We start from the raw sequence: 27,266 nt of genomic DNA, 5'->3' as shown, positions 1-27,266 counted from the left end.
CCCGCCAAAGCTGAACGGCCCTATGAGTCATCGATCGCCGAATTCCGAAATTACTAATCGCCAGGTCGGGTTAAGCTTAAATTTAAATTCTCTGGGAGTATCTATGGGCCCTTTCCATCAGCTGTCCAGGGTGTCCCTGCACAAGCAACCCTTCAGCTGATCGTTGATCAGAACGTGATTGGAGCTGTCTTCCAACATCACATTGACACCCCATCGGCAACATACTTCATCTAGCAACTAACTTGCATGTGATTTGGGGAAGTTCCCCGCAAGCTCAATGGCTTTCTGTGCTGCTTCCTCAAAGCTATCGAAGGCATGAAGCGCCAGTCCGCTATCAGCAATCTAAAAGAAAAACCTCGTCGTTAGACGATGCGTTGTTCTTGCTGCTTTGATTTCAGTTCCATGTTGTCTGCGTACCTTCTTCTGGCCCTGAGCTTCATTCGTTCCTCGGAGCCGAACGACAACAGGCACTTTCATATCCAGCTCTTTAAACGCCATGATGATCCCGTCGGCAATCATGTCGCACTTCGTCAGGCCGCCGAAGATGTTGACAAAGATTGTCTTGACACGCGGATCCGAGCAGAGGATTTTGAAGCACTCCTTGACAGTAATTGCAGTCGCCTTGCCGCCCGTGTCGAGGAAATTGGCCGGGTGGCCTCCTCGTTTGATCAAGGCGTCCACAGTGTTCATGGCAAGTCCAGCGCCATTGACTGCCGACTTTAGTACATGGACATCTCGTAGCACTGGAAGGTAACTCACCTAATGTGCCGATGCTGCCTTCTCCTTCAAGTCTGCCAGTCATCAGTAATAGCTCTCTCAGTTCTATCCATAGAAGTGCATACTTGACGTAGATAATTCCTTGTTTCGTCGCCCAGGCCTCTTCAGGAACCTCCCGCTTAGGATCCCGAAGCGCATGAACGTCCTTTTGACGGCCAGCACTATGAAAGGCCGCATCATCGAACCCAAACCGAGTATCATGCACCACGACAACCCCTTTAGGTGAGAGCGATGCGCGTACCTCCAGCAAAAATGCCTCTTTAGACTTGAAGATGCCCCACAGCTGACGGATGAGATCCCAAATAGACTGAGAGCTCGCTTCGGGAAGTTGCAAAAATGAGGCAATTTTCTTGGGGATTGTGTTGTCTCGGTGAAACTCCGGGTTCTCATACGAAAAGGGAATCTTATACGGCGCGGACTTGTTTGATGGGTAGACAATGAAGCACGGGCACGCCAGCGTTCGATCGATAGAGAGGTATAGAGTGAATTCTGGCCCGGATGGCTCCTCACCGACACGGATTGCATGTTCTTTGAGCATCTCTAATCCTTGCTCTCGTGTCAAGTAGAGGTTGCGGCGCTGGAGTTGACCAACTCTGCGAGTGAGCCTGTGACGCCGCAGCCCGGTCAATGTGTGATAGCCCTTCTTCTGAGTTCCTGGTGTCGGTGACGCCTGTAAAATGCCCATTAGCACGTCAAAATCCCTCTTGAACCTTGACGGAGCCTTACACCAGGCGCGGACGGTCGTCCTCTGCCGGCTAATAGGGTCTTCATTCTTTCTCCGAACTTTTCTGGATGATCCACCATGACAACTCCGGCGTCTTCAAGAGCACGATACTTGGTCTTCGCGTCTGGTTCTTCTGGCCCAGCCCATGCTCCTGCGTGTCCCATAATTCGGCCTTGGGGTGCTTCCAGGCCGCCAATTAGCGCCATTATAGGTCTATTTCATCATCAGTCAATCTGAGCTGCTTTTGCTTTCAATGATCTTCTTACTTCGGATCCCGAGATCGCTTCCGATAGTCTTTGATCCACTCAGCCGCGTCTAGTTCCGCAACACCGCCAACTTCACCAATGAGGATTATAGCGTCTGTGTCGGGATCGTTCTCAAACAGTTTCAAGCCATCTACAAATGTAGTCCCAGCAAGAACATCCCCGCCCATGCTGATGCATAGAGACTGTCCCAGACCCGCACGAGTAAGCGAAGCAACAGCCTCGTAGCTTAGAGTACCTGATTTTGCAACCAAACCAATACGGCCAGGAGCATAGCAAGGCAACGGCTGAAATCCAATGCGGCATCTTCCCACAGGAGATATGATTCCCGGGCAATTGGCGCCCACTAGTCGCGATTTGGACTGAGTTTTTAGCATGGAATGAATCTGTATTCAGGCCGTTAGGACATCTTGTCTCTCAACGGGCGATGTTGTTGAGATTCTCACTCGAAGCATGTCATGGATAGGAACGTGTTCTGCAACAGCTACTATCAATGGAATTTCTGCCTCGAGGGCTTCCTCAATTGCTTTGGCAGTGTGATTCCCTGGGACGTAAATGGCAGAAGCATCAGGCTTCAGGGCCGCCTTTGCCTGCACACGATCATATAAGCTTTAGCATGGCCCTTAACCAGGCAATTGCTCAAAAACAAGCCGCACCTCTCGCACCGAGGGAAAAATGGGCAGTCCAAGATGTTCTCCATAAACATCGGGCTTTACGCCCCCGACAATCTTGGTCCCCCATGCTATTGATTCCTCGGCATTGGCTGTGGCCTACAAAGCCGATCAGGAAGAGCATTGTGGAACTTTGCAAGGTTCAAATACCTGACGACCTGTAGTTTCGTCAGTCACAAAAAAGCAATACATCCAAACATGAAAGCTGTCTCACCTGTGAAGCCCTGGTAGATCACCCTAGTATGAGCTCCAATCCTCAGGTTACTCAGCGTGTCGTCGTAGCTTTTCGGCTTTAACGAGGTTGAAAACCGCAAATAGCTCGACCGGCTGAGCTGTCGAAAAGCCTTTGGCCTAGCATTGAGCCTCCAGAGACGTGTATACATGAGGCGGTCGGTCATGGCTATGGACAGGTCGATCGGAACGAAGAGCGAAAACCTAGTTCATCACACGAAGAGAATAGTATACTCCGTACTGGCGTTGAAAAGGGCAAGCAAGCGGATATACAGCGCGTCTCTGGTTATTAATTACACAACACAGACTCAACACAGGGCACTTCCATTATTAAACATCAACCGGATATACGGGCTACTGGAATGGTACTCTCCGTATGCATTGTTATGGCAGTTGATGCTTTAAAACCGAAACGAACCGGAGCCGAACCGGAGCCTTTTCCGAACATCAACTCATCCGTCATCGAGGCAACAACAGCTACTCCACTAACAGAGAACTCCAGGTCTGAGCTCATTCATGACGATTCAGTGTGAAATCGCTTCTCTTATCCTTGAATACAGAACTTAGAAGTCACATAAACCCTGACCTTTGAAAGATAGTAAACTGGCCAATCATGCTGTCGGCCGGGAATCCAACGGATCCCTGGGTTTATGGGCAGCATCTTGGTGGTAACATCACCGACTTACAACCGAATCGATTCCACGTTGGAATGGACGAGAGTATGAGTAGGAATTCCCAAACAGGTCAGTAGAGCTTGCATAATGTCTTCGAGCCATTCAAAGGAACGTCGAGGTAAGCTGCCGATTTTCTTCCCGCTTTATCAGAACACGAATCAGGCAGCTAACATTGTCCCGCAGACAAACTCGAGGACGACTTCGAAAACCTCGCCATCAACGACGAAAAACCAAAGACGACATCGCCGCGTGGGGAAACGCAAACTGAAACTGACGCTCCTGCGACTCGCTCAGCCAAGTCAAAGAAACCCGTTGTCGATTCATGGGAGGATGCTCTCTCAGATTCGGATTCCGATAAAGAAGCCAGCGATGCGATAGAGCCTCCACCTGCTCGTGCTCGTCAAAAGAATCCCCAAGCTGCACCACCCGCACAAGATGACTTAGTAATAGACCAGCACCCTTGGCTCGCAAACCCATCACAGACAACGTCGGCATCGTCCTGGAGCGGATCAAAGGAACCACCCCGGGTTCGCCCAGAAAAGCAAACGGCAGTGGCCAGTCGGATGATTGCCGGCGCCCTGGGCATTCGAGCGCCCAAGCGGACCGAGGAGCAGCGCGCCTACGATCGGGCGATGAAGGAGAAAGAAATCAAACGTCGAAATCGGCTCAAGGAAGAACAAGAGAAAGCAAAGCAAGAGGAAGAACGGCTCAAAGCTGCGATATGGGAAAGCTAGAGGATAGACAAAGTAGGATAGGATGGTTGATGACATTGGTGATGAGATCTACGACCGTAATAGAATTGTCAATGTCTCCTAGTCAAATCATCATGTATTCGTGATGGTAAGAGGGTCGAAGCCGAAATGGGCGCCAGATGTCCACGATTTGCGTGGAGAATGAATGTACAGAACTGAAATGGAACTCCGATTCCTCATTTCTTTCCAAAAGCTCCGTTCGCCGTGACCGTGACAATGAACCATCAGAAAGAACGTCGAATTTCATGTCTCATGATATGACTACAGGGCGGTATTGTCCAGAGGTGTCATTCTAGCTCTTGTTCAGCCACCAATTTGCTCTTGGTGGACTTCCAGTGTGTCCCCATCGGCCATGTCGAGCTAAAACAAAGCAAGATCAGTCACCGGTTAGCCATCTCACCGCTCAAAAAGCGCCAAAAGCAACACCAGATGCATACCGACTCGGGCGAATCTTCCGGACGCACTCGCGTGCCATCGAACAGGAACCGCACTGTGTTCGGCTGCTTTCCTTGCCGCTCGCAGAAGGCATCCATGAGCTTCTTCAGTTGGGTGGTTCGCTTGATCTTGAAAAACACTTCATTGTTGTTGTCTGTGACCTTGATGTTGAGATGCTCCGGCTGCGCAGGAGCCCCGTCGTTAGGCGCACCCGATTCAGTCATCTTTTCACTCTCTGGTTTCGTAGGGGCGGGGTGGCAAGCAATAGCGGGGGAGGCCTGGTCCATGTGCGGTTAGTATTAGCCTTGTAAAGTGCGGCAAAACAGCTAGTGCGCTTACAAAAGTTGAATATTATGGATGAGATGGGATCAAAACGCGCTGATGCAAGGTGAGTTGTGAGATAGAGCAAGGGAAAAGAGCTGAAAAGGACTGTCAGCGAGAATATCCAGAACAAAACGCGATCCCTAACCACCACCGGAAGCCGCAGAAACTTTTTTCCGCCGCAACGGGTCATTGGCCTATGACAAGATGGGATTTCTTGAACGTCACGCAGAGATGAATTCTTGGTGAATCAACCCATTTTGTGTTGCGACTTGATGATTTCATACAGGAGTTTTGTAAACTGATCGCACATGAAGCTCACAGCATGGTACGCCTACCAAATGTTTAGAGAACTCCATAGAAAAGCAAACAACCTTACGCATCAAGTGCAGGGGCGACTGCAGGACGATCTAGCTTATGACCCTCCATGCCATCCTCGTGCAGTATGTTCTTTCATGCTTCGTTACAAACACCTGGCTGACCTTTGATACAGTGTGCCATTCAAGGTGTGAGCAGCAGAATGCCTCCTGTGCGGCAGAGCTGACTTGTCCTTGTCCCAGATTGCCTGACAAAGAACTCCTACAAAGAAGAGAAGTGTCAAGCGCAGATAAATGCCCTTTATGAATGCTGCAATGCTTTCTACCGCAAGTATGGGGACGATGCTAAGACGGTCAGCTGTCCAAAGGCCAGCCTGCTGCGGTTGAAGATGCAGCAACGCGGCATGAAAGCGGATCGAAGTTGAGATATACTGTACCATTAGAACCTTGTAGACTAGCCTTCGCCAGAGACGGTCCAGTCTTCCAAATCCTTGAACGATAGATTGATTCAAAACTGTCAGAAAGATTCCTTCGTCAAACCGAGTCTGTACCAATCCCTTTGCGGTCCTGAGCCCTCAACGCTGAAAGGGCAGGACCTGTTGAAGACTGGACTCGCTCTAAGGCAACCTTGAGCACGAATGCGAACACTGACTGTCCAATCCGAGACTCTAATGGTTGCCTATGGTATATAAGACATGTGATGGAGAAGAAAAAAAAGAGCAGAAAAGTCATGGCGGAAAATTCAAGGCAGGCTGGAAGTTGCGCTAGTCCATTTTTGGTTTAGCGTATTTTGGCTGCTTGGACGCGGCCGTTGATGTTTTCCAGGCGAGACAAAAGCATCAGCAAAGCTGCTGTCCATAGCTCTTGTACAGTGCTCTTGGTGACCGCTGTCAGGCAGGTCACCTCTTTCGCATTGAAAAAGCATGGCATCGGCGATCCGATCCGCCGGCTCGGCGCCGAATGCGGCGCCTTTCCGCTTCACGGGGGTAAGTCGCTCAATGTTTTGTCGGCCGGCATCCTAAACAATAATAATCCCAGGCGTCTCAGTCGTCCTCTTCGCGCGAGCCCGAAGTAATCGAAATTGATGACAATGATGACGAAGAAATGACCGATGCGTCTCATGAAGCCCACGATGACGATGTTCAGGAAGAGGGCGATGACGACCGAGAGGAAGACGAGGAAGAGGAAGATGAGGAGGAAGAGGATGACGAGAGCGATGAGCGCAGTGCCTACGTCAACGGCACTGATTCGGTGATGAAGGACGTCGATTCCGCTCCCGTGATAAATGGTCAAAGTATGCATCGCCCTTTGTCTGATCAATGGTTGAACAAGCACTGAGACTCCCGCAGACGGTCATGCAACATCCCCATCGATCTTCACCTCGTCTGGTGCGCAGCGAGCGCTACATCCATTGCGTCGAACGGCTGATCGTGTTTCGCGTCAAATGCAAGCGTTCGCGGAGAAATTGGATCGCTTCAAGCAACAGGAATCTGTACCAGGCGATGAGCAATCGTTCCAGGCAGCGTACTCGCTTGTCAAGAATTTTCAGCAACATACGCAGACGGCTATCCAGGATATCCAGCGTCAAGACACTCTGCGACGGGCGAAGCAGGGCTGGAATTCGAGCCGAGGCTCCTCCCAGTCCGCAGATGAGTTGAGCAAGCTGCAGCGCGAGGAGGACGCGTGGGAGCTGCTGTTGAACCTGATTGCCCTTGACAGTCCGTCCGCGCAAAATTCTGCCAAAGGATGGCAGGCGGGAACATTCAATCATCTGCATCGCTACTCAACCGATCGGGAGATATGGGACCAGTTTCTACGCGCCGATCACTTCGCGTCGCAATGTCTTGCTGTGATGAAGTGGCTGGAGAAGAAAGCGAGGTCACATAGCCAGACATGGGACTCGATGATCTCCGATTTGGAGAAACGAGCGGAACGAGGAGAAGGACTCTGGGCCCATGGTTGGCTCTATACAAAAGAGGCAATCAAGGGGCAGAAGAGACTCAAATCCTGGCCTCAACCGCTTGAACCTGAGGATCACGGCGTCACGCTTTCTCTGGTGACTTCAGAGCAGAAGGAGCCGTTGATCACACAGCTAGACCCGGATGCAGTCACGCGCCAGAAGCAAAGTCTACAAAAACAAGACAAGTATTTCGAGCAAGCCACGTGGCTGACTTGCTGGAAAATGTTGCGGCAAGGGGAAGGTTGGAACAATATCCGTCGATGGTCCCGGGAACGCTTGGAGAGCTGGCGGGCCGTCAGCCTCTGCGGATCAAGCGTTGACATGGAGTCGTATGCTGGCCGAACACCGCTTGATGACAGCTGTACGCGCATGATGAATTGCCGCTCTCAAGATGCCTGGCGAGCGGCCTGCTCGGCCATTGCGCGCGATCCGCACACAGATGATTATCAAAAGGCCGTGTACGCCCTTCTCTGCGGCGAGATGGAGCCTGCATACAATGTCTGTCAAAGCTGGGACGACTATGTATATGTGTTCTACAATCACCTGATACTGTCCCGGTACCGCAACTACTGCACACAGTTCCAACGCAAGCTCACTCAATCCCCGCTTGCCGATGTCCCGTTCAAGCCGGAGCCTCCGACATACGCATCGGTACGGTCATTCTTGGAGAATCTGCAGAGCAACCAGCGCGTCCAGGCCGAAGCGCACGATCCGTACTATGTCATTTTTGCGGCAATGCTTAGCAGAGATTACGATGCGTTCCTCCTGCCCTTCGCCAAGGCTGCCGCCAAAGTTTGCCGTAAAGCTGGCTTTGATCCTGGGAAGGCTGATGAGAACGTGGAGTCGTCGGCGTGGAACGCAGTGCAGGACCCCGATGCATTGCGGATCGTCGCACATTTGTATATTATCGCCCAACGCCTTGAATACGCTAAGACTGATGCGCACTCTGCCAATTCTGCAGGATTGTGCTTGATGGCATATATTGAGAACCTTCGCGAGGCGCAGCTGCTTGATCATGTTCCTATGTATGCTTCTTTGTTGCCGACGGACCTTTGCCATAGTGCGCTTGCACGCTTCTTGATCGGTGTCGTCGATACCCGAGAAAGGGAACGGCAGACCAAAATGCTGGAGAAGTACCGCATTGATGCGCGAGCTGTTCTTGAAAGACAGTGGCGTTGGGCCAACGACGAGGCGGATCGTGTGAGGCCCCCATCTGGCCAGAAAATCAGATTGCGGCGGAGTATCCGTGATCTGCATCGGGTTCCGAAGATTTTGCCGGTGCGAAAGAAGTTTGCCGGGAATCGCGTGTCGCCTCAAGACGAAGACTTGGTTCGCAGTCTTGAATGGCACAAGTATCTCGGTGCCGACTGGAAAACAATCTGCCGACGAGGGAGTCTGCTGTACCGACGGTTTTTGGTCGATGGAAGTCTTAATGCTGCTCGAGAATTGAGCACTCGAATGTCCATTTCGCAAATCTCGGAGCAACTGCTCGGGTTTGACATGAGAGATGGGCCGCCGCCACTTGAGAATGGCAGTGTGATACGACCTGCCAGTCCGGTCAAAGGTTCCGGGTCATCACGTTCACGATTGGACCCCTCTTTGACGTCCGAATCGATGGCCGAGATGTTTGCGCAGGGTCAACTGATGCTTGACCTGGAGCAGCTCATCCTTTGCTTCGATGCATTGGAAGAGTTCCAGCTGACGTGGGAAAAACTCGAACGGTACGGCTACTCATTATTTTTTCTCCGTTTGTGCCTAAGCTGACGTCTTGCAGGGCGAGGAACTCTACGAATGAGGAGAATACTACGCAAATCAACGAGCTGCGGCATGCTCTCCAGTTTTCGCTTGATCGTGTGACCGCTTATATCACCGGGCTGTTCGAAACGACAGGGCCCGGTGTGCTTACGGATGCTGAAGATGGTAAGCTAAAAGCCAATTACCCTGTTTAGAGCGCTGTGGTTAATCCATCAACGCAGATGTCGAAGCGACAGAGCTCGCCTTCATTCGACATACATATCTACCAGAGGCGATCCTCAACTTTGCCAGTGCACTGTATTATGCGAGTCTCAGGATCTCGCGGAACATTCTTGTCCACAGCATGAACCTGTCCGTCATGGTCGCAGGCGACCAGAACATCATTGATAGTTTCATGTCGTCAAAGCGGATGGAAGAATTCGTGAGTGCGATGGCGTTGACCTCCTCTGCCATGGTCAACGCGCCCGAGTCCGCTCGCAAGAACGACGATGAGGATGGAGGGCATTTGGGCATCTGGAACATTGGGACAGACGTGTCTCAGTCAAACCAATCGGATTGAGACGAAAATGATGGGACCGGAGTTGGTGTTTGGTTTGTACTGTATTTAGCATGATCTGGTGTCGATGTTTGGCTGTGGTACAGTAGATAGTATTCCTTAATTCCATGGTTAACGCCGGATAGGACCGGAGATGATGCCGACGGATATATTCTGTCTCATATCTTGTCCTTTATAGAGTTCTCTCCCTCGTCAGAATGTCGTACACTCTCCCTCAGAGTGAATGATTACTAGCAGCAACATGTCTCACGATCCGATCACTAAATACGGTCTCACCGCGGTGCCCGCTGCCGCCGGCGCTGCCATAGACGCATCTCCAGCGCCTTCAACCGGGCCATCCGTCATCCCCGTCTCCGAGACGGCCATGCCGACGACTGCGCTCGCGCGGCGCACCCACGCCTATGCCCAGAAATATCTCCCCGTGCCAACCTACAACCACTCGATGCGTGTGTACCACTACGGACTAGCGATGAAGCAGTACCGGTTTGCGAACGCCCCAGAATGGGCCTTCACCGACGAGACGTACTTCCTCGCATCGCTTCTCCATGACATCGGGCTGACCGGAGAAAACCTCCGCGCGACGAAGCTCAGTTTTGAGTTCTACGGTGGGTATCTCGCGTTGGATGTCCTACGGCAGCGGAACGGTGACGGTGATGATAACGCGGAGGCGGAGACGAAGGTGGAGGCGGTGGCGCCACGCGACCAAGCGGAGAGCATCGCGGAGGCGATCATCCGCCATCAAGACCTCTGCGATGAGGGAACTATCACCGCCTTGGGGCAGCTGCTGCAGATGGCGACGCTCTTCGGTAATCTTCGCCTTCGTTTCCGATTGGTGGATCTGAGATTAGATCTGGGCTATGGATCTAACGCTAGGGCACAGATAACATCGGCTCCCACAAAGAGCTCGTCCATCCAGACACCATCGCCGACGTCACGAAGCATTTCCCGCGCCTGAACTGGAGCCATTGCTTCACCGAGACTGTCCGTAAAGAAGTCAGCCTTAAGCCCTGGGCACATTCAACCGCACTGGGAATGGAGGCATTTCCGACTAGAGTTCTTGGGAATACGCTGATGGCTCCGTATGAGTCCGGTGGTCTGTCTGGTTTGTCGGAATAGCCTAAGAGCCTGGATTCTGAGGCAGGGTAGGTATATTCCCCTCCCCCTGAGAATTTTAGGATGGGACTCTTCGTTTGGACAGAACAGGATGGTTTGAATGCAATGGACAGAATAGGAGCATTAGGTACTACTATCACTTTGTTTGAAACAAGCAAATGCGCCGTCCAAGTGGAAACAAAAGCAGTTGCAGAATTGTTTCAATAACAGTCATCCTATGGCCAACAATGTTCCTCCTTCTGTTTCTTAATTTGTGCAGCCTAAAGGCCGCTGCATGCCGTCAAGTGTTCTCCACGTCAACGAACTCCCAAACATGCAACCTCGGAAAGTCAGCCTTGCAAGCCTCGACAAAGGGGGCAGGGACAAAGGCATTACTCATCATCATCGTTCTTTTCTTTTTCTTCATTGTCACAAATGGGAGTGATCACATAATAGTATGGAGCTCTGATGACTCTCTGCTTGCCAGACGGCCGGTCCATGAGGCGAGCGCAAAGCTCCAGAAGGAAAGAATGCGGAAAACGTTCTTTGAAGGGGCAGTTCAGCAGCCATCGACTGTTGCAGCGTTCAACATACAAGTCGATGAGGAGGTGGCGAATTCTTCTCCAAGATTTGGGCATATGGTCATAGATGTATCTTACAGCCTCGGGAGAGAAGCACTCTCCCTCACCTATCATGTCATTCTTTTCAACAATGGCGTCAACCACCGCGTTCTGGAACGCGGCATCCTTCAGTTTGTGACCAAGGACATATGCCTTTGCGATTACAAGATCTTCGGCATCGACTTGATCACTCCCAGCCGGGATCGTGCTGAGGTAAAGCCAGTGCAGGTAGACTGCGAATAAATCTGACTCGATGTCTCGAAGTCGAATGGTCTTCATGGCAGACTTCGCATGTCTCTCTGGGTTAGACAGAGCTTTTCGCAATACCAATGACGAGCGCAACAGTATGGACTCATGGGCGTGAAATGTTCTTTCTTCTTCTCCTACCACTATGCTTACTAGCTCGCTCTGGAGCCTTCCATATAGATTCAGCATCCAACACGGCACTCTTGCAGGTGAGGCTACTTACTGGGTCTGATTGCGACTGACGATCAATTTTCGGGCCATTTCTCCGATAACAGTTGTTCAAGAATCATGATTTCCGGGAACTCAGTACCGTGATAATTGAAGTACAATCAGATTGTGTCTGGAAGTGGCTTTGGCATCAAGGGAATCCCGTGCCTTTATATACTATTCAGGATATGACGATGACTCAGGTACTTGACATAATTTCCCTCCGAAACCTGGTATCAGATACATGGATTCTCATTGAGAATTTACGGCGCATCTTGCTTCTAAATTGAATGAACCCGAAACCACACGATATTTCCATTATTCCTCTTTTTTCCTTCGGACAAAAACGGTCGCACCTTTCCTAAACTTGCTTTGTAAAGTATCTAAAGAACTGAAGCGGATTGGGAGTTCGGAACTGCCATGCATATATCACTTCCTCCAAAGCTTTTGATCAGATCCTATCAGAGAGCTCACAATGTTCTTGATATAATTGCATCTACGGGATGAGATACAACTGTCGGGGACAATTTAAGATTGACGATCAATCAAGTCGGTCAAAACCTTTCGGATTTTCGCCGGCTCAGCCGTATTGTCATAGATATACTCAGCGCCCGTAGCCGAAAGCACTAATCGTCTCGTTAAGCAGGCTCGTGATGTTTCTCAGTGGTGGCTTCGATCACATCACGTTGAAATAGATTATCCTCTCTCCAAAGTTAAACGCCTTGGCGAGCTGCAGATCTTCCATGTCACTATCAGGCGCCCTGACCGATATCTCGCGCGAGTATCGCCAATGCAGGGAGATTGTGAGATTTGATAAACTTTTCTCGACGAAAGCGTCGATCACGGAATTCTGAAAATCGATGTCGCAAAGATAGTCACCGAGCACAAATCCCTTTTGCCAATGTGAGATCCTCCCTCTGATCATCGTCTGCCACGACGGCAAGCGTTCGTGATATAACCAATTTATGTAAACCACAAACGTATTGCTCTCGAAAATGTCCATATATAGGACCTTCCTTTTCTGATTCCGCCTAATTTCCCAAGAGACGCTACCCTGAAATACTCGCAGGGGTCCAAGATAGCTGCGTGCACATAAAAACTTTCGCCTTGAACAACTATTGTCGCAATTTCTTTTCCTCGAAACCTGTTGATGACTAGTCAGGATCTACATCTTCCTCTGTTCACAATACCATGGTCACTTGGTACTCAGGCAACCTGGAGCGCGAACTAACGGACGATCATTGACACTTGACTTCGACTCTCCACTATGGTACTGGCTCTCCCTCCGTAAGAGGAATAATAGCGAGGCTTTTAGGTAAGAGGGAAAGTAAGTAGTGAAAAGTGCTATGAATAGCGATGACGGGTAACAGCTCCCGTAAGGGGAAAAAAAAAAAAGCGCGACCGGTTCTTCCCTAGCAAAATCATGAAGCTCCTAGAGGAATAGGTCTATCTTCCCCTTTCTCGCTAAGAAACGATACCCTAACAAGAGAGCAGCGTAGATGACAAGGGAAGGAGCACGCAAGAGGAAAATACCTTCGTCTAGTTCACGTGGTACTGTAGGCTATGGTTACTATGTCTACAGGCTTTAGGTGCCCAGCTACTAAGTAGCCACGAACAACCGGAACAGCTTTTTCGCATAGGCAAGGTAAAATGTTAAATATATATTACCTGTATGATGTAGTTCGAATCAAAGATAAGGGGTTAAATGCAGGTAATTTTGATCACACAATGGCTAGGGCATATGCATGAGCCCATGCATGCAACCAATGCATGCTGGTCTCCACAGAAACATAAAAATGCAACAGAAATCAACAGGGTGGTTCACTCATAACCACCACCTTCTCTTTTGCGAACAGGCATGGGTTCCGCATAGTAGTAGGAAGTTTTGATCTCTCGTTTCCTTCGGGAGTAGTCGCTCGATCCGGATAATAACCGATCCTTGAGGCGCGCCGCAAGTTCCAGAAGAAAAGGTTGCGGAAGATGTTCTTTGTGACGGTCGTCTCGCAGCTTTGAGATCTCGCAACGGTTGAAATATAGGTCAATAAGCAGATCCCGAATTTTTGCGGACTCGGTTGTATATGCATAAACGTATTCAATAACTGTCCCGGGGGGACACCAGGTATCGTTCTCTTCGTACTTCTCGACGACGGCGTCAATCACTGCATTCTGGAATGAGATATCGATCAATCTGTCACCAAGAATATACGCCTTTCCAAGATCAATATCCTCGGTGTCGCTATCATCACCAATGCTCCGGACCGAGATTGTATCGAAGTAACACCAGTGCAGGTAAATTGCAAACACATCGGGCTCAACGTCGGACAGCTCAACATTGCCTTCGATGGATTTTTGCCATCTTTCGGACACGGCGGCCCGGAGATATAAGGACGAACTGGACAGTACAGATTCATGTGCGATGAAGGTCTCGTCCCTGACCACCACACTTATTGGCTTCCCTCGGACACTAGGAGTAAAGAGGTCAGCGTGCATACTTACATAGTAAGGACCGGCTAGGTCGGCAATGTTGTGTAACTCACTTGTTGCAGAATTCTTTCGAGACGCGAAGTGACTTCCCACCCATTGTACTAATAATCGCAGGAAGGGGACGTGTCGTTAAGAAAGGGAACAATGAACACGAAAGCCCAAGAGGTAGAGTTACTATTACTCCTCCCTATATAGTACCTACTATAGTAGAACTGAAGTGTGACAAAGATGAAGGTGTTTCGCTCTATTCAGCTCTTTTTTTTTGAGCAGATTCGACCGAAAGGATCCATTCGCTCATCGAATACGAAAGCAACCATTTCAGCCTACTAGGGACTCTACCAATTAGTCGCTGGCAAAAGGCTCATATTGCCAGTATCCTGATCGACCCATAGTGAGTGAACTGTCGTAGTTAGGCGCGCGGCAATGCGCAGGCCACTAGGTTATGTGCTTGCAGGTCTAGGCCGGTCGCAGGCTAGGCAGGCTGGCCGGACTGGTGCTAGTGCCTGCTCTGTGCTGATTAGTGACGGAGGGATGATGGAGTCTTTTGATGGGATACAGCAATAGCAAGCTTCTGCGTGCGTCGAATAAAGCTAATCTGCGTGCTACGATCAGGAAGATATTTTCCTATATGGTTCGACACAGCGAACCCTCTATCCTATCCTCGAATCTCGACCCTTTTCTTTTAGTTCATTGCGTCAATAGCCGTGGGGAAATCATGAGGTCTCAATTCTTGAGTGATCTGGCATCGTGCCATTTCAAGATAGTGTCACAAATAGAAGTGGATTTTGATTGGGATTCACTGTAATCGACGAAAGCACTTGACAAAACGTTGTCTTTGCGGCTGTCGGATTCATGCGCGTTCGAGATAGCTAGAGTAGCATGATTGTCAATGCAAGTCCACTAGTTGTACGTTCATATGGAGGGGTGCCTGTTTGCGTGGCGCCGTCAAGGATGTGGATTCATAATGCAAATGGTTTTGATCGCACAATACCTAACTTGAGTATACAAGAGTTATATGTCAGAGTTATTCTTCCTCCTTATGTTTTGGAGAAGAGATTTCGTAGTTGTACTTTCCAATGTCTCTCGAATGCCGATAAATGGATGATCTCATGAAGCAGGCATTCATCTTGCTTTCCGGGTCAACTTCAGAGGTTCAAGACGGACTCAAAGCGTGACGTGATTGTTCATTAGCTGGCATTCAGTCGAATATTCCATCGCATCGATTCAATCATACAGCATCATACAGGACGTGTCATGAATTGTTCAAGCAGTTGTCGGAAGTTAATTACTGCGGGTAGTAAAAGCATCAGCACTGGATAAACCTTGAACGGCAAACTTGAACCTCCAGGAGAGCCAAATGTCTGCCCCTCAGCAATCTTCCAGCAAGTGACTCCATGCAACTAACATTTCCCCAAGGCATGGGAAGCCGCGGTAGAGGTCAGCAGCGCCAATCATTTACCATTGTCATTTTTACGACCAGGATGGTCCTCGGCATGATAGTCAGATGCTCTGAGGAATCCATGACCGGACTGAGGTGGCCGATCGATGAGGCGCGTGACGAGTTCCAGGAGAAAAGGCTGCGGAAGCTTCTCCTTGTGCGGGCTATCCTGTAGCCACGAAGCCTGGCAGCGTTGCACGTACAAATCGACGAAGAGCTTTCGGATTTTTGCAGACTCGTGCGTGTTGTTGTAGACGTACTCGATCACCTCACCAGAAGGACACCAGTTGTTTATGCTCAGCAGGTTCGCGGAATTCTTCTCAACGATAGCGCTGACCACTGCGTTCTGGAATTTGGTGTCGATCAATCTGTCACCAAGGACGTATGCCTTTGCGAGCTCAAGGTCCTCGTTTCCAGGATCAGAACCAGGACCCGAGGCATTATGCAGAACTGGCAGCGTGCCAAAGTACAGCCAATGAAGGTAGATAGCAAAGATATCCGGCTCAACTTCTGGCAGTTTGAGGGTGTCTATGTTGGACTCCTCCCATTTTCCAGACAGAGCCTTTTCGAAGAACAGGGATGAGCTTGACAGGACAGGTGCGTGCGCACTCAGTGTCTCTCCCTTAACCTTGATGTTCACAAGTTTACCACGGATCCTCGAATTGGCAAGGGATCAGCATGTCACATTGGCACCTCTCAATGTCATGCCACTCACTTGTTGCCATGATTGCTCGAGACACGAAGGCCAGATAGAGAGAGAGAGGCTCCATTCGCACTTTTATTACTCGTCGTCTCTTTTTTTGTCGGAGTAGAATTGTTCTTGTTCTCGTTGTTGTTCTTCGTCGTACCGTTACTAGCGGACTGATTCGTTGTAGAAGATTGGTTGTTGTTCGTACCGAAGCCGACGAATGATGGGCTAAAGGAAAAGCTCTTTGGTGGCTCCGGTGTTAGACTCCGACTCGTTTTCTGAGCTTGAGACCCAGGGCCTTGAGTTCCAAACATGATGTTTTTCAACTTTACAAATTGAAGTGTAATTGAAGCAGTAAACCGGAGACTCTGAACTCGCGACGCCAACGCGGGACGCTCTCCGTCTTTAAAACTGTGAGTACAGAGTCCTTACTGTAACCCAGTGCAGCGCCGCAGTCTATGCCTAGGTAAGGTAGGTACCGACGGTAGGTACTATGCATTTTCACACACTCCTCATACTCGACTCCTCCTACTGGACGGTTATCAGTCAGGTGACTAAAGGTCTATCATCACGTGTTATCACGTGACCCAAGAGCGGGGTCAAGACCAAAGCTTGGCCCATCAGCCACGGCCGAAGGGGAACTAGCCGTCCCCAAGCCCCAATCCAACGGGGCAGACTTGACGAGGGCCAGGCTTGATCTCAGGCCCACCGGCATGAGCTGGACCTCCCTTGCAGCCAATCCACAAGGGGGCATTTGAGAGCTCCCACCCTTAGCTCCAGGGATCAGAGCTGATTTGGGCACGTAAGTACCCTTAATTTCCGGATTTGCAGTAGCGCTGTGAGGCAGTGCAGCGGTGGATGAGATGCATGAATAACGACTCCAGGCTGACCATCGTGGCCGAATAACAGGCTTTGTTGGCATTGGAGTGATGCCATCACGCAGACAACGGGCTCTGAAGCGATTGAGCAATGTGTCCACGACAGCAACGAGCTATATTGCCGGCGGTTGAATGCGGTTAGCAGCTGATATACTTAACCCATTCATCACCATGACATAACTACCTCACTACGCTTTTGGTTTAAACTCAGAACCTGGAATTTTTCTGCTCTAGGATATACCCAACTCCTGCTGGATCCCTAGTTGGCGCTCTTATTAAGACGGTGGTTTGAGGACAAAAAAAAAAAAAAAATCAATATGAATAGGACCTCCCAGACTCCCCAAAGCGCATGGCAACGAAAAGAGTCGAATCAATCAATGACTGTAGTTTGTGACTAAGACGAGAATCTAGTAATACTCAACCCTTTTTTCCATCTGAAGCACCAAGTGGACCGCCTCCTGGGGAATTAAGTCGGACTACGCCTAGTCGATCTTCTCCCCCTTCTCACCCAGTCCACATCGATCGATTTGTTCGCTTCGGTCTGGAATTGTCCGCCATGAATCCATGGTCCTGACCCAATCTAGTTCCTTGGGTTTTTTTGGCAAATGCCCTAGTCTGGCAAAGTTTATCGACGCCTAACGCACGCTAACCGACGTGTCGACCGCCGTGGTCACCAGCACCTATTTACCGTACATTAACCGCAATTGATGACGGTGACATCACCCGTACGAATCGAATCTCGCTTGCTTTGCGTCTCCGTACCTGAATTGCGAACCCCATTGCGGCGTTTACGAGCAGCGCTCACGGTGGATTGGAACCTCTGCATATGCGCGTCGTCATAGTCATCCCTACCGACGACATTCAGCGACCTGAGTACACTGCAGCCAGATTCATTGGCCACGGATGAGACTGTGAGAGCCCTGTCGAGAGTCCCACCGTCCCTGATTTCCCCTGATGTCGGGCTCCATGGGTGACGAGGCACGCCACCGTCACTCCAATCCGCTGCGTCGCGACGGCGCGCCAGCCATTACCATAGACACATCCGCAGTCAGCCCCGGCGGAACCATTTCGCAATCTCAGAATCCAGCCAGCGCGCCTGACCACCAAGCTGGCACGACTTCACAAGAACAATCGAACGGTGCAAGTCCCGGTGGCATCTCCCCTACGGACGCCCGCTCCACCAATTCTGCCGAGTGGTCCCGTGAGAGTCGGCCAATCTCTCCGCACAATGTGTCCTCGCCAAGTGTGAGCAGAGCCCCCGAAGCAGCCGCCTCCAACTTCCTGTCCGTCCCGGGCACCCGGTCACGCGGGAGCTCCCTAGAGTCGGAAGGTAGCACAAGCTCGGGAGGAGAAACATACGTCCAGTCGACCTCGTCGCCCACTGACCGCGTGTCGCGGGAGACCACCCGCGCAGTTAACCCCATCATGAACGACGAGGAGGCCTTGCAGCCGGACCCAGGCACCGAGAAGGATTTTCAGGTCGAAAACAACAAGTTTGCCTTCTCTCCGGGTCAATTGAACAAGCTAGTCAACCCCAAGAGCCTGAGCGCCTTCCACGCACTGGGTGGTCTGGCCGGCTTGGAAAAAGGGCTCCGAACCGACCGAACCTCGGGCCTGAGCGTCGACGAGACCACCCTAGACGGCACCGTCACCTTTGAGGATGCCGTCAACAGTGCCAAGGCCGCCGGCTCAGATGCGTTTCCCAAACAGCCCAAGGCCGTCTACCGAAGTGATACGCAGCAGTCAAGTGCAACGGTGCGGCAATATTCGGATGACGCCTATGCTGACCGGAAACGGGTGTTTGGTGCCAACGTGCTGCCCGCGAAGAAAGCCAAGTCGATTTGGGAATTGGCATGGATTGCTTACAATGACAAGGTTTTGCTCCTCTTGACTGCCGCCGCGGCCGTCTCGCTCGGACTTGGCATCTACCAGTCCGTGGAGGCGAAGCCGGGCGAGCCGCGTGTGCAATGGGTCGAAGGTGTTGCCATCATTGTGGCCATCCTCATCGTCGTGATCGTGGGGGCTGCCAATGATTACCAGAAGGAACTTCAGTTCATAAAGCTCAATAAGAAAAAGGAAGATCGCCGAGTCAAGGTCATTCGATCCGGGAAGACAAGAGAAATCTCGGTTCATGACGTCCTTGTGGGCGATGTGCTGCTTTTGGAACCGGGAGATCTCGTGCCAGTGGACGGGATCTTGATTGAAGGCCACAATGTAAAGTGTGACGAATCTTCCGCGACTGGTGAATCCGATGTGCTACGCAAAGTGGCCGCCGACGAGGCCTACCGGGCCATTCTAAACAACGAGAATCTCAGCAAGGTTGACCCATTCATCCTTTCCGGAGCCAAGGTCTCGGAGGGCGTAGGCCGGTTCCTGGTCACGTCGGTGGGCGTCCACTCCGTGTATGGCAAGACGATGATGTCGCTCCAGGATGAGGGCCAGACCACGCCGCTGCAGATGAAGCTGAACATACTGGCCGAGTACATTGCGAAGCTGGGGTTGGCGTCGGGCTTGCTACTGTTCGTTGTGCTCTTCATCAAGTTCTGTGCACAACTTGGCCAATTCGACACTCCAGACGAGAAGGGCCAGGCATTCCTCAAGATTTTCATCGTTGCGGTGACCATCATCGTGGTCGCGGTTCCCGAAGGGCTGCCGCTTGCTGTAACTCTTGCCCTCGCTTTCGCAACAACCCGCATGTTGCGTGACAACAACCTGGTTCGTCTGCTGCGGGCCTGTGAGACCATGGGCAACGCGACGACAATCTGCTCCGACAAGACGGGGACGCTCACACAGAATAAAATGAGCGTCGTCGCCGGTGCTCTGGGCCCGACCTTTCGGTTCAGCCGTCGCGACCAAGAAGCATCCGATTCGCAGAACGCGAATTCCGAACCTGCGGAAGAAATGTCACCTCAGGAGTTCGTAAATGCACTGTCGGCGCAAACCAAGGAGTTGCTCCTGCAGTCCATCGTGGTGAACTCAACTGCCTTTGAGGGTGAAGAGGAAGGCAAGACCATCTTCGTTGGATCCAAGACAGAGACGGCACTCTTGACCTTTGCGCGCGACTATTTGGGGCTGGGCAATTTGAATGAAGAGCGCTCCAATGCCGAGGTGGCTCAAATGGTCCCGTTCGACTCCAGTCGCAAATGCATGGCGGTAGTGGTTAAGAAGTCGCCCAACCATTACCGCATGCTCGTCAAGGGCGCGGCGGAGATTCTGCTGTCACGAAGCACGCGCTTGGTGAGCGACCCAAAGAAGGAGCTCGCGGATACGCCCATGTCTGGTGAGCAGCGGTTATCGTTGGAGACCCTAGTGAACAAATATGCGACGCGGTCTTTGCGAGCCATTGCTCTCGTGTACCGGGATTTCGAACAGTGGCCGCCCCGCGGTGCACCGACCCAGGAGGATGACCGCCGACAGGCAGTCTTTGACGCCGTCTTCAAGGATATGGTGTTTTTGGGCATTGTGGGCATCCAAGACCCGCTGCGACCCGGTGTCACGGACTCGGTGCATCAATGCCAACGAGCTGGTGTCTTCGTGCGGATGGTGACTGGTGACAACATCAACACGGCCAAGGCGATTGCCCAAGAGGCTGGGATTTTCACCCCCGGTGGTGTCGCCATGGAGGGTCCCAAGTTCCGGAAGCTGAGCTCGAAGCAGATGAATCAGATCCTGCCGCGGTTGCAGGTTCTGGCGCGGTCAAGCCCGGAGGACAAGAAGATCCTTGTCACGCAGCTGAAGAAGCTGGGCGAGACGGTTGCCGTCACCGGAGACGGGACGAACGATGCGGCGGCGTTGCGGACAGCCGACGTAGGGTTTTCGATGGGTATCACCGGAACAGAGGTTGCCAAAGAGGCATCGGACATTATTCTGATGGACGATAATTTCACGTCCATTGTCAGGGCCATTGCATGGGGTCGGACGGTCAATGATGCAGTCAAGAAGTTCCTACAGGTGCGCATTCGAGGTTGCAGATGCAAAGAGAGTTTTACTGAGAGGTGCTACAGTTCCAAATCACCGTCAACATTACTGCCGTGATCCTGACCTTTGTCTCCGCGGTGGCCAGTGGTGACGAGACCTCGGTGCTGACGGCCGTGCAGCTGTTGTGGGTGAACCTGATCATGGACACGTTTGCAGCGCTGGCCCTGGCAACTGATCCTCCGTCACCGCGGGTCCTCGAGCGCCGTCCGGAGCCCAAGTCAGCACCACTGATCACGCTGACCATGTGGAAGATGATCCTCGGCCAGGTGGTCTACCAACTGGTGGTAACGTTCGTTCTGAACTTTGCGGGTCTCAAAATCTTCCGGTACAGTCCTCCCAACGTAGAGAGGCAGCTGCGGACAGTTGTGTTCAACACATTCGTGTGGATGCAAATATTCAACCAATACAAGTAAGTCTCTGGTGTTTTTAGACATTGAATCATCTTTGCTAAGTGATATTTTCCAGCTGCCGCCGTTTGGACAACAACGTCAACATCTTTGAAGGCATTCTCCGCAACCGCTGGTTCCTCGGTATCCAGTTCATCATTGTCGGCGGGCAGATCCTCATTATTTTCGTTGGTGGGCAAGCCTTTTCCGTGACGCGGTTGAACGCATCGCAATGGGGCACGTCGCTCGTTCTCGGCGCGCTCTCAATGCCTGTGGCGGTGATCATCCGATTGATCCCAGACGAGTTCATCCGGCGGCTCATCCCGAATTTCTGGCGACAGCCGCCGAAGAAGCAGCAGCCACAGGTCTTCGTCTCGGACGAAACCGACCGCCAGTACGAATGGAACCCGGCTCTCGAGGAGATCCGTGACCAGCTCGTCTTCCTCAAGACCGTGCGCGGTGGACGCCTGCGCAATCTCAAGTACAAGCTCCAGCACCCGGAGACACTCCTACCGCGATCCCGCAGCGGGTCTCGCTCGCGCGACACATTCTCGTCCGCGACAACAACACCCGCACCACCCACACCAAACGGCGACAATTCCGCTGCGCCAGAGACGGCCTCCTCGCCACCACCACGCCGCGCATCGGAATCTCGATCCCGCACCCGAGCCCGCTCCCGCTCCAACTCCGCCTTCGGCCCCGCCGCCGCCATGGCTGGCGTCGTCGCAGGCAGCATCGCGGGCTGGTCTCCCATCGAGCGCAACCCCAACAATAACAGCCGACAAGAAGAAGCCAGCTGGAACCTCTCCTCCACCGCACCACACTCCGGCCTCAACCAGCAACAAGGTATCGACATCCACCCGGACACCGCCGCCGACGACCCCATCATCGTCGTCGACGGTTACGACCCAGCCACTGCGCGTGTCCCGCCCAGCCAGAATCCAGACCTGGTCCCCGTGTTCGAGCATCGTCCCCCGGACGATACCACAAGCACGAGAACCCGCACACCGAGTCGCGGCCGGCGAGGGCGCTCATCATCGCGTCGTTCGCGTTCAAATACAAACACCAATGCATCATCGTCCGGTGCGGCGGTGGACCGAGTATAAGTCTCCCTTTCCCTTCGTCCCCATGTCTTCTCTCTCCCTCCCTTTTTCTCATTTGAGATTGTTTTGTGTGTCACAGCGATACAAGAAATGGGTGGTGTTGTGTCAGTCCTGGTTTTTTCCGACCGTCCGTGCGTTTGTTTTTTTTTTTTTTTTTTTTTTATTTGCATGATTCCATTCTGGAATGTGTGTTTTCCTTCCGCTCTTGTGTGGATCATTATCATCATCCTTCTACTTTCTCAGTATTAGCATCTGTATTGTTTCTCTGGCTGTGTGTGTATGTGTGTGTGTGTTTTTGTCTCGTGTTGGTTGGTTTGGACTCTGCGGATTCCCCCTCTGGGCTTTCTCATCGATCAATCGTTACAGTACTGTTTAATAATCCAAATTCAAATAGAACAGTCGTTGGGGCTGCATTCTGGTCTCAGTTTCATTGGTCTCTTGTAAAGAGGCAGGAGTATGTGTTTGGAGATTATGGCTCCGACTGGAAAAGTACAAAGCCGGAGGTTTCGATGTTTACCATGTAGGCTTTTGTCAATCACTGATATTTCGAGCGGATGGATGCAGACTACAAGGGACTGCAGAAAAATCATATTTTCTACTGATGACCAAATTACGTATGTCCATTGAAGTCAATTATATGGCCCAGAACAGCGTCCCGGATCCAACATCAACTTTTCAACGTAAACAAAACGCCCGCCATTGACGTGCGCTCAAGAGAATGTCAACAAAAAGGGTATTGATTAAATTGACTAATCACGAAGCGCAACTGTTCACATTTACTCCTCAGCCTCAATGGGCTCCTCCTCGGCACTAAACCATTGTTAGTAGGCTGCAAGCAATTAACGTCACGGTTTCACTTACTATTCCTCCTCGCCATCAGAGATGGAGGCATCCTGGTACTGCTGGTACTCGGACACCAGGTCGTTCATGTTGCTTTCAGCCTCAGTGAACTCCATGTCATCCATACCCTCGCTAGTGTACCAGTGCAAGAAGGCCTTGCGACGGAACATGGCGCTGAACTGGTCGCCGACACGCTTGAACAGCTCCTGGATGGCGGTCGAGTTGCCGACGAAGGTCGACGACATCTTGAGGCCGCGCGGAGGAATCGAGCACAGCGCAGTCATGACGTTGTTCGGGATCCACTCCACGAAGTAGCTGCTGTTCTTGTTCTGCACGTTGCGCATCTGGTCCTCGACCTCCTTCATCGAGACCTTGCCGCGGCTGTAAAATAGTTAGTTTTGATCTCGATAGGTAAGAAATAGATTGACGTACAAGATGGCAGAGCAAGTCAGGTAGCGACCGTTGCGGAAGTCCGAGGCCGCCATCATGTTCTTCGGGTCGTACATCTGCTGGGTCAACTCCGGAACAGTGACGGCACGGAAAGAGTGCGAGCCACGGCTCGTCAGAGGAGCGAAGCCGACCATGAAGAAGTGGAGACGAGGGAAAGGAACCATGTTGACGGCCAGCTTGCGCAGATCCGAGTTCAGCTGGCCAGGGAATCGCAAGCAGGTGGTGACACCAGACATGACGGCCGACACCAGGTGGTTCAGGTCACCGTACGAGGGGTTGGACAGCTTCAGAGTGCGCATGCAAATATCATACAGAGCCTGCAATGCGTTAGCCAAAGATCTACATTTTAGACGAAAACGAGTCGTACTTCATTGTCAATGCAGAAGGTCTCGTCAGAGTGCTCGACCAGCTGGTGAACGGAGAGGGTAGCATTGTAAGGCTCGACGACGGTATCCGAGACCTTGGGCGAGGGCACGACGGAGAACGTCGCCATCATGCGGTCGGGGAACTCTTCACGGATCTTGGAGATCAGGAGGGTACCCATACCGGCACCAGTACCACCTCCGAGCGAGTGGGTGATCTGGAAGCCCTGCAGGCAGTCGCAGGCCTCAGCCTCGCGGCGGACAACGTCGATGACCTGATCGACGAGCTCAGCACCCTCGGTGTAGTGACCCTTGGCCCAGTTGTTGCCAGCGCCAGACTGGCCGTTGATGAAGTTGTCCGGGCGGAAAAGCTGGCCGAAAGGACCAGAGCGCACGGCCTCGATGGTGCCAGGCTCCAGATCAACGAGGACGGCACGAGGCACATACTTGTTGCCGCTGGCCTGTTGTCTTGTCAATGCCGTTGCCGTTGCTTAAACGGGATTCGTCACAAACCTCATTGAAGTAGACGTTCATACGCTCCAGCTGGAGGTCAGAGGAGCCATTGTAGCTATTACGATCAGTAGAGGATCACTGGTTTGTTTCCAGAAATTTGACTCACACGCCGGAGCCATCGAGACCATGCTCGCCGGAAATGATTTGCCTGGGTAGTGGTCGTACGTCAGTCGTCGTTCATTCCAGTTAGCAAGTCTGGATCAGGCTCGGAAGCTTACCAGAAAGCGGCACCAATTTGGTTACCCTACACGCCCACACGACCTCGTTCAGCAATCCCCTCGAATTCTAACAACGCCCGCTATCAGAGTATACTTACGCATTGGCCGGTTTGAAGGTGCACCTAAACGATAAAGAGCTGTTGTTAGCTAAACGTGTCAAAAGTCGGTCATGGACAGAGGTGGGGGGAGGCTGTCAGGGGGTTTGGTGCTGGAACGCGTGGTTGGGCGTCAACAAACTCACAATCTCACGCATGGTGGCAGGAAAGAATCGAAATTACGGGGAATTAGAGGATATGCGAGGAGAGAGATCGAGGAGAAGTCGAAAAAAGTCGGAATGGAGAGAAGAGGGAGAAGCGATGAAGGAGCAGAAAATTAATCCGGGAAGGAGAAGAGAAGGAGAAGTTGGGTTGGGGCAGGAGCGGTCAAGGCTTGTGCGGGCATCAACAACAGCACCAAAATGGGCAGGCCCCAGATTAGGGGCACGCTGTTCCCGATGCGGATTAGCGTCCTGCATTGGGAAATCACGTGTCTAAAAGTCAGCACCAGAAGAAATTGCTGCTCAAGGCCGAATCAACGCCGAATACTGCGCTGCCGGTTAGCAGGAGAATTATGGGGGATGAAGGGTCATTATCCTAATGACAAGGAACCGTTAGATACACGGCAGTGGTTGGAATTATTATACAGAAATGTACATTGCTTGGCGGAGCCAATCGATCATCGTGTACCGGACCTCCCCGTAGAGCTCTCCACAACCCGCTCACTCTCCCTTTCGTTCTCGAGCCACGATCCAAATGCCTCCAGTCGCCGCTCTTCCTCATCAGCTGCGTTATCTCGTCCTTCGGCCGCGTCTTCAAGGGCGGCCCGCTTTTCGTTGGTCTTCTTGAATCGCTCTGTCCCGTCCGCAATGTATGCTTCGACCTGAGTGCCAGCAAAGTAGCGGCCGTTCATCACCTGAACCCGTATGAGCTTATTATTTCCGTGCGATGGACTACAGCAGGAACACTTACCCTCGCACAGGTCCGGGCCGCCTCTGGGTCGCTGAACCGGACCGTAACCACACCCTCTGGTTCCTTATCGTAGAGAATCACATTTGTTACCTCACCCAGCTTGCTGCACTCCTCTCGAATGTCCTCTTTAATATCGAGAATGGCGGCTGGGTCCTCCTATGTGGCTGTCAGCATTCTAGGGATACCATAGATGACATTATTTCATACCTCGATCTCCTTTAATGTAAACATGTGCTTCAAGACCACAATTTTCTCCCACCGCGAACTTGTATGCGCCATTGCTGACGGGTCATCGTCGTCCCAGTCGGCCAGTTTGCTGCAGCACCAGTGTCAGTCACCAATAGCAGCTGCGTACGGAAGTCAGTACGTACCTGTTCAATTTCTGCATCTTCTTAATTATTTTCCTCTTTTCCCGCGGATTGGATTGCGCTGGAGTATCTTGCTGGCTCTTAAAGGAGAAGTCCGCCTCTTGCACTCTCATAGGTCCTTGTGGCCCCGGCTGTCCTAATCGGAAATCCGTCTCATCGAGCATTTGAATCGCAAGACTGACAGACTCCGGCCGAAAGTACACGACAAGCGCTTCTCCCTTGAAATTGCCGTGTTCGTCCTGGTACATCTTTATGCGGGGCCGGCCACTGTCGATTTCTTCGGCAATCACGCCGCACTTCGAAAAGACACTCTGGATCTCTTCCAGCGTCGCATCGAGAGGTATTGACGTGACATATACGGCAGTGTTTACGCGTTGCTTTTTGGGTTTTTGGGAATTCTCCTGTAGCTTGTGCATTAGCTCCATCGAAGTCTTTGTAGGCACAGCATCGTCCCATACATCATCACCCGTCGCCGCCTTCTTTCGCTTTTTTCTGAGTTGCGACGCTGTTACCGTTTCATCCTCGACTCCTTCGACCTTGTACGCTTGGCGCTGTTGCTCTAGGAGGTCATCATCAACCTGGAATGTCAGTTAGGATTGGAATCGGCGCATGAAGCAGGAACAGCAACATACCGAGAGCACCCAACGCTTCAAGCCGGTATCATATTCGAATTCTTGGCCATCCTCCGTTTCGAGAATGAACTTGTTATCGACTTTCGAGAACGAAATGCGCGGATCGCTATCAAATTCGGCCGGATCAGTAGGGAAGTTGCGGATTGCGGGCTCGGGCGCCGGCGGCGCGGTTTGCGGCTGATCGTCTGGATTCTTCAGTGCCATTGTTAATACACTTGACGACAAACAGTGCACTGAGGACTGGATATCAACACAACGCCCTTCGAATGGCTTCGACCGGTGATATCACAGCTCCAGCGAACCGCGTATGGAACTAATCT

The 27,266-nt window shown here is 51.7% G+C and overlaps 15 protein-coding genes across 15 annotated transcripts; 7 read left to right on the top strand and 8 right to left on the bottom strand.

The window, feature by feature from the left end:
- Positions 1 to 167: 167 nt before the first annotated feature.
- Positions 168 to 2,818, bottom strand: VTN49DRAFT_7634 (uncharacterized protein; the record flags this gene model as incomplete). Its single annotated transcript, XM_069415925.1, has 11 exons — positions 168 to 184; positions 243 to 342; positions 418 to 710; positions 760 to 791; positions 843 to 1,447; positions 1,504 to 1,714; positions 1,768 to 2,150; positions 2,211 to 2,354; positions 2,421 to 2,534; positions 2,586 to 2,593; positions 2,650 to 2,818. 11 exons carry the CDS (start codon positions 2,816 to 2,818, stop codon positions 168 to 170), a joined length of 2,076 nt encoding a protein of 691 aa, XP_069271995.1.
- A 609-nt stretch (positions 2,819 to 3,427) lies between these two features.
- On the top strand, positions 3,428 to 4,074 carry VTN49DRAFT_7633 (uncharacterized protein; the record flags this gene model as incomplete). Its single annotated transcript, XM_069415924.1, has 2 exons — positions 3,428 to 3,458; positions 3,524 to 4,074. The coding sequence occupies 2 exons, from the start codon at positions 3,428 to 3,430 to the stop codon at positions 4,072 to 4,074; spliced, it is 582 nt and encodes a 193-aa protein (XP_069271994.1).
- A 22-nt stretch (positions 4,075 to 4,096) lies between these two features.
- VTN49DRAFT_7632 (uncharacterized protein) lies at positions 4,097 to 4,388 on the top strand (the record flags this gene model as incomplete). Its single annotated transcript, XM_069415923.1, has 2 exons — positions 4,097 to 4,141; positions 4,212 to 4,388. 2 exons carry the CDS (start codon positions 4,097 to 4,099, stop codon positions 4,386 to 4,388), a joined length of 222 nt encoding a protein of 73 aa, XP_069271993.1.
- A 7-nt stretch (positions 4,389 to 4,395) lies between these two features.
- Positions 4,396 to 4,751, bottom strand: VTN49DRAFT_7631 (uncharacterized protein; the record flags this gene model as incomplete). The annotated part of the gene is made up of 2 exons (XM_069415922.1): positions 4,396 to 4,452; positions 4,530 to 4,751. 2 exons carry the CDS (start codon positions 4,749 to 4,751, stop codon positions 4,396 to 4,398), a joined length of 279 nt encoding a protein of 92 aa, XP_069271992.1.
- A 4-nt stretch (positions 4,752 to 4,755) lies between these two features.
- On the bottom strand, positions 4,756 to 5,041 carry VTN49DRAFT_7630 (uncharacterized protein; the record flags this gene model as incomplete). The annotated part of the gene is made up of 2 exons (XM_069415921.1): positions 4,756 to 4,805; positions 4,867 to 5,041. The coding sequence occupies 2 exons, from the start codon at positions 5,039 to 5,041 to the stop codon at positions 4,756 to 4,758; spliced, it is 225 nt and encodes a 74-aa protein (XP_069271991.1).
- Positions 5,042 to 5,189: 148 nt separating this feature from the next.
- Positions 5,190 to 5,590, top strand: VTN49DRAFT_7629 (uncharacterized protein; the record flags this gene model as incomplete). Its single annotated transcript, XM_069415919.1, has 3 exons — positions 5,190 to 5,291; positions 5,342 to 5,354; positions 5,409 to 5,590. The coding sequence occupies 3 exons, from the start codon at positions 5,190 to 5,192 to the stop codon at positions 5,588 to 5,590; spliced, it is 297 nt and encodes a 98-aa protein (XP_069271990.1).
- A 498-nt stretch (positions 5,591 to 6,088) lies between these two features.
- On the top strand, positions 6,089 to 9,439 carry VTN49DRAFT_7628 (uncharacterized protein; the record flags this gene model as incomplete). Its single annotated transcript, XM_069415918.1, has 5 exons — positions 6,089 to 6,151; positions 6,204 to 6,459; positions 6,515 to 8,846; positions 8,900 to 9,045; positions 9,102 to 9,439. The coding sequence occupies 5 exons, from the start codon at positions 6,089 to 6,091 to the stop codon at positions 9,437 to 9,439; spliced, it is 3,135 nt and encodes a 1,044-aa protein (XP_069271989.1).
- A 238-nt stretch (positions 9,440 to 9,677) lies between these two features.
- VTN49DRAFT_7627 (uncharacterized protein) lies at positions 9,678 to 10,552 on the top strand (the record flags this gene model as incomplete). The annotated part of the gene is made up of 2 exons (XM_069415917.1): positions 9,678 to 10,242; positions 10,317 to 10,552. The coding sequence occupies 2 exons, from the start codon at positions 9,678 to 9,680 to the stop codon at positions 10,550 to 10,552; spliced, it is 801 nt and encodes a 266-aa protein (XP_069271988.1).
- Positions 10,553 to 10,776: 224 nt separating this feature from the next.
- Positions 10,777 to 11,391, top strand: VTN49DRAFT_7626 (uncharacterized protein; the record flags this gene model as incomplete). Its single annotated transcript, XM_069415916.1, has 1 exon — positions 10,777 to 11,391. One exon carries the CDS (start codon positions 10,777 to 10,779, stop codon positions 11,389 to 11,391), a length of 615 nt encoding a protein of 204 aa, XP_069271987.1.
- A 2,031-nt stretch (positions 11,392 to 13,422) lies between these two features.
- VTN49DRAFT_7625 (uncharacterized protein) lies at positions 13,423 to 14,182 on the bottom strand (the record flags this gene model as incomplete). The annotated part of the gene is made up of 2 exons (XM_069415915.1): positions 13,423 to 14,065; positions 14,139 to 14,182. 2 exons carry the CDS (start codon positions 14,180 to 14,182, stop codon positions 13,423 to 13,425), a joined length of 687 nt encoding a protein of 228 aa, XP_069271986.1.
- A 1,354-nt stretch (positions 14,183 to 15,536) lies between these two features.
- VTN49DRAFT_7624 (uncharacterized protein) lies at positions 15,537 to 16,525 on the bottom strand (the record flags this gene model as incomplete). The annotated part of the gene is made up of 2 exons (XM_069415914.1): positions 15,537 to 16,179; positions 16,239 to 16,525. The coding sequence occupies 2 exons, from the start codon at positions 16,523 to 16,525 to the stop codon at positions 15,537 to 15,539; spliced, it is 930 nt and encodes a 309-aa protein (XP_069271985.1).
- Positions 16,526 to 18,043: 1,518 nt separating this feature from the next.
- Positions 18,044 to 22,559, top strand: VTN49DRAFT_7623 (uncharacterized protein; the record flags this gene model as incomplete). Its single annotated transcript, XM_069415913.1, has 3 exons — positions 18,044 to 21,040; positions 21,094 to 21,476; positions 21,533 to 22,559. The coding sequence occupies 3 exons, from the start codon at positions 18,044 to 18,046 to the stop codon at positions 22,557 to 22,559; spliced, it is 4,407 nt and encodes a 1,468-aa protein (XP_069271984.1).
- A 773-nt stretch (positions 22,560 to 23,332) lies between these two features.
- VTN49DRAFT_7622 (beta-tubulin) lies at positions 23,333 to 25,192 on the bottom strand (the record flags this gene model as incomplete). The annotated part of the gene is made up of 9 exons (XM_069415912.1): positions 23,333 to 23,366; positions 23,418 to 23,777; positions 23,829 to 24,163; positions 24,214 to 24,669; positions 24,722 to 24,776; positions 24,828 to 24,869; positions 24,940 to 24,965; positions 25,038 to 25,061; positions 25,181 to 25,192. The coding sequence occupies 9 exons, from the start codon at positions 25,190 to 25,192 to the stop codon at positions 23,333 to 23,335; spliced, it is 1,344 nt and encodes a 447-aa protein (XP_069271983.1).
- A 21-nt stretch (positions 25,193 to 25,213) lies between these two features.
- On the bottom strand, positions 25,214 to 25,453 carry VTN49DRAFT_7621 (uncharacterized protein; the record flags this gene model as incomplete). Its single annotated transcript, XM_069415911.1, has 1 exon — positions 25,214 to 25,453. The coding sequence occupies one exon, from the start codon at positions 25,451 to 25,453 to the stop codon at positions 25,214 to 25,216; it is 240 nt and encodes a 79-aa protein (XP_069271982.1).
- A 200-nt stretch (positions 25,454 to 25,653) lies between these two features.
- On the bottom strand, positions 25,654 to 27,150 carry VTN49DRAFT_7620 (uncharacterized protein; the record flags this gene model as incomplete). The annotated part of the gene is made up of 6 exons (XM_069415910.1): positions 25,654 to 25,890; positions 25,947 to 26,102; positions 26,154 to 26,262; positions 26,318 to 26,715; positions 26,773 to 26,892; positions 26,947 to 27,150. 6 exons carry the CDS (start codon positions 27,148 to 27,150, stop codon positions 25,654 to 25,656), a joined length of 1,224 nt encoding a protein of 407 aa, XP_069271981.1.
- Between the last annotated feature and the right edge of the window lie 116 nt (positions 27,151 to 27,266).

The sequence above is a fragment of the Thermomyces lanuginosus genome (genome assembly GCF_041956635.1).
Source record: "Thermomyces lanuginosus strain ATCC 200065 unplaced genomic scaffold VTN49scaffold_7, whole genome shotgun sequence".
In the NCBI taxonomy this organism is placed as follows: Eukaryota; Fungi; Ascomycota; class Eurotiomycetes; order Eurotiales; family Trichocomaceae; genus Thermomyces; species Thermomyces lanuginosus.
This window is presented reverse-complemented; position numbering and strand designations above follow the sequence as displayed.